We start from the raw sequence: 1,863 nt of genomic DNA on the forward strand, positions 1-1,863 counted from the left end.
GGGCAAATATGGCTGCTTAGATTCGTTAATCTGCGAAAGAGGAGGGAGAGGAGGTGGTGGTAAAAGGTGGAGGTGAGGAGGAAGAAAAAGAGCAATGAGGACGAGGAGGAAGATAAGGTGAAAGAGAGATATGAAGGAAAAGAATGAATGGTGACTTAAGAAGGATGATAACGATGATAATCTTGACAGTATGCGGAAGAAGAAGAAGAAAAAAAAAATGCGAAGGAGGGAATGCCGAAAGAACGTGAATTAAAAAAAAAAAAAAAACGATAAAGGAATGATCATGAAAGGAAGCGGAAGAGAAGGAAAAAGAAAGGTCAGCCAAAACGGAACTTTCGAAAGGTGAAAACGTGCAAGAGAATACTTACGAAAAGTTGCAGGCAGCCCCGAGAAGTAGAGGAAGGCCGCCACGAGCACCAAGGCCGCCGAACACTTAACCAACATCTTGGAATGTCTCAGCTGCCTCAAGACGTAGGCCGCCAGACTCGTGAAATGCAGCTTATCTTCCATCGCCGTCGCGTCTTATCTCCAGTAAGAAACAGAGAAGATATGTAAAAAAAAGGGGGGAAAAGTGAGAGAAAAAAACAACAACCAAGAAACAGAGAAGATACGTAAAAAAAAGGGGGGGAAAGTGAGAGAAAAAAACAACAACCAAGAAACAGAGAAGATACGTAAAAAAAAGGGAGAAAAAAAGTAATAAGAGAGAGAAAAAAAAACAAGAGACAGAGAAGATAAGTAAAAAAAGAAAAACAATAGGAGAGAAAAAAACAAGAAACAGAGAAGATAATCAAAAAAAGGGAGAAAAAGAATAAGAGAGAGAGAAAAAAAACAAGAAATAGAGAAGATAAGTAAAAAAGGGGAGATAAAGAGAACAGAAAAAAACAAGAAACAGAGAAGATAAGTAAAAAAAAAGGGAGAAAAAAAAGAATAAGAGAGAAAAAACAGAAACAGAGAAGTAAAAAAAAGGGGAGAAAAAATAATAAGAGAAAAAAAAAAAAAAAACAAGAACCAGAGAAGATAAGTAAAAAAAAGAAAAAAAAAGAAACAGATAAGATCAGTAAAAAAAGGAGAAAAAAAAGAAAAAAAAATCAAGAACCAGAGACGATAAGTAAAAAAGGAAGAAAAAATAAGAGAAAAAAAACAAGAGAAAAAAAACAAGAGAAAAAAAAAACAAGAGAAAAAACAAGAGAAAAAAACAAGAGAAAAATAGAAAGTTATCGAAAGTCCTGAGGCAACAGACGCCCCATACTAACGCGGTGATGAAGGGAACTGCGGCGGAGGGAGGCAAACCCGAGCCCGAAGACGCAACATTATATAGATCGCTGTCAACACCTGCTCGAAAAGGTATCAGGTGTTGCGTCGCTGCCCATCTTTATTCATTTATTTATGCTTAAATAAATCCGTTGGCGTTAATGAAGTTGGGGCGCGGGCTTTGGGGTTTTATATTTGATCGTTGTTTCCTTTTGATGTTGGCTTTAATTTTTAGATTTCTTTTTCTATTTTTTTTGTCTGTCTGTCTCCACCCTCGACTTCACTCCACTTTTTGCTTCACTCAGCCCTCGACTTCACTCCATTCTCCGTTTCACTACGATCTCAACTTCACTTCGTCCTCCGTTTCACTCCGCCCTCGACTTCACTCCACTCTCTGGTTCACTCCACCCTCGTTTCACTCCGTCGATTGCCCAACGACCATTTCTCCCCCCCCCCGCCCCCCTGGACGAGCCCACCAACTTCCGCTAACTTCTGGACCAGCTGTCTGTGAGTCGTCCCCCCCCCCAAGTACTGCGGGGGTAGGAAGGGGATGGGGGGGGGGGAGTTGGGGGGGGGAGAACGTGGGGTTTTGCTAAAGGGAGGTCGGACAGA

At 40.8% G+C, this 1,863-nt stretch overlaps 1 protein-coding gene across 1 annotated transcript in view; it reads right to left on the reverse strand.

The window, feature by feature from the left end:
- The window catches only part of LOC138860232 (uncharacterized), a 41,699-nt gene extending 40,102 nt beyond the window's left edge, over positions 1-1,597 (reverse strand). The window contains exon 1 of the mRNA XM_070117432.1: positions 369-1,597. Coding sequence (XP_069973533.1) covers positions 369-510 — 142 coding nt within the window. The 5' untranslated portion in view covers positions 511-1,597. The remainder of the gene's footprint in view (positions 1-368) is intronic.
- Between the last annotated feature and the right edge of the window lie 266 nt (positions 1,598-1,863).

Source organism: Penaeus vannamei, chromosome 40 (genome assembly GCF_042767895.1).
Source record: "Penaeus vannamei isolate JL-2024 chromosome 40, ASM4276789v1, whole genome shotgun sequence".
Classification (NCBI taxonomy): Eukaryota; Metazoa; Arthropoda; class Malacostraca; order Decapoda; family Penaeidae; genus Penaeus; species Penaeus vannamei.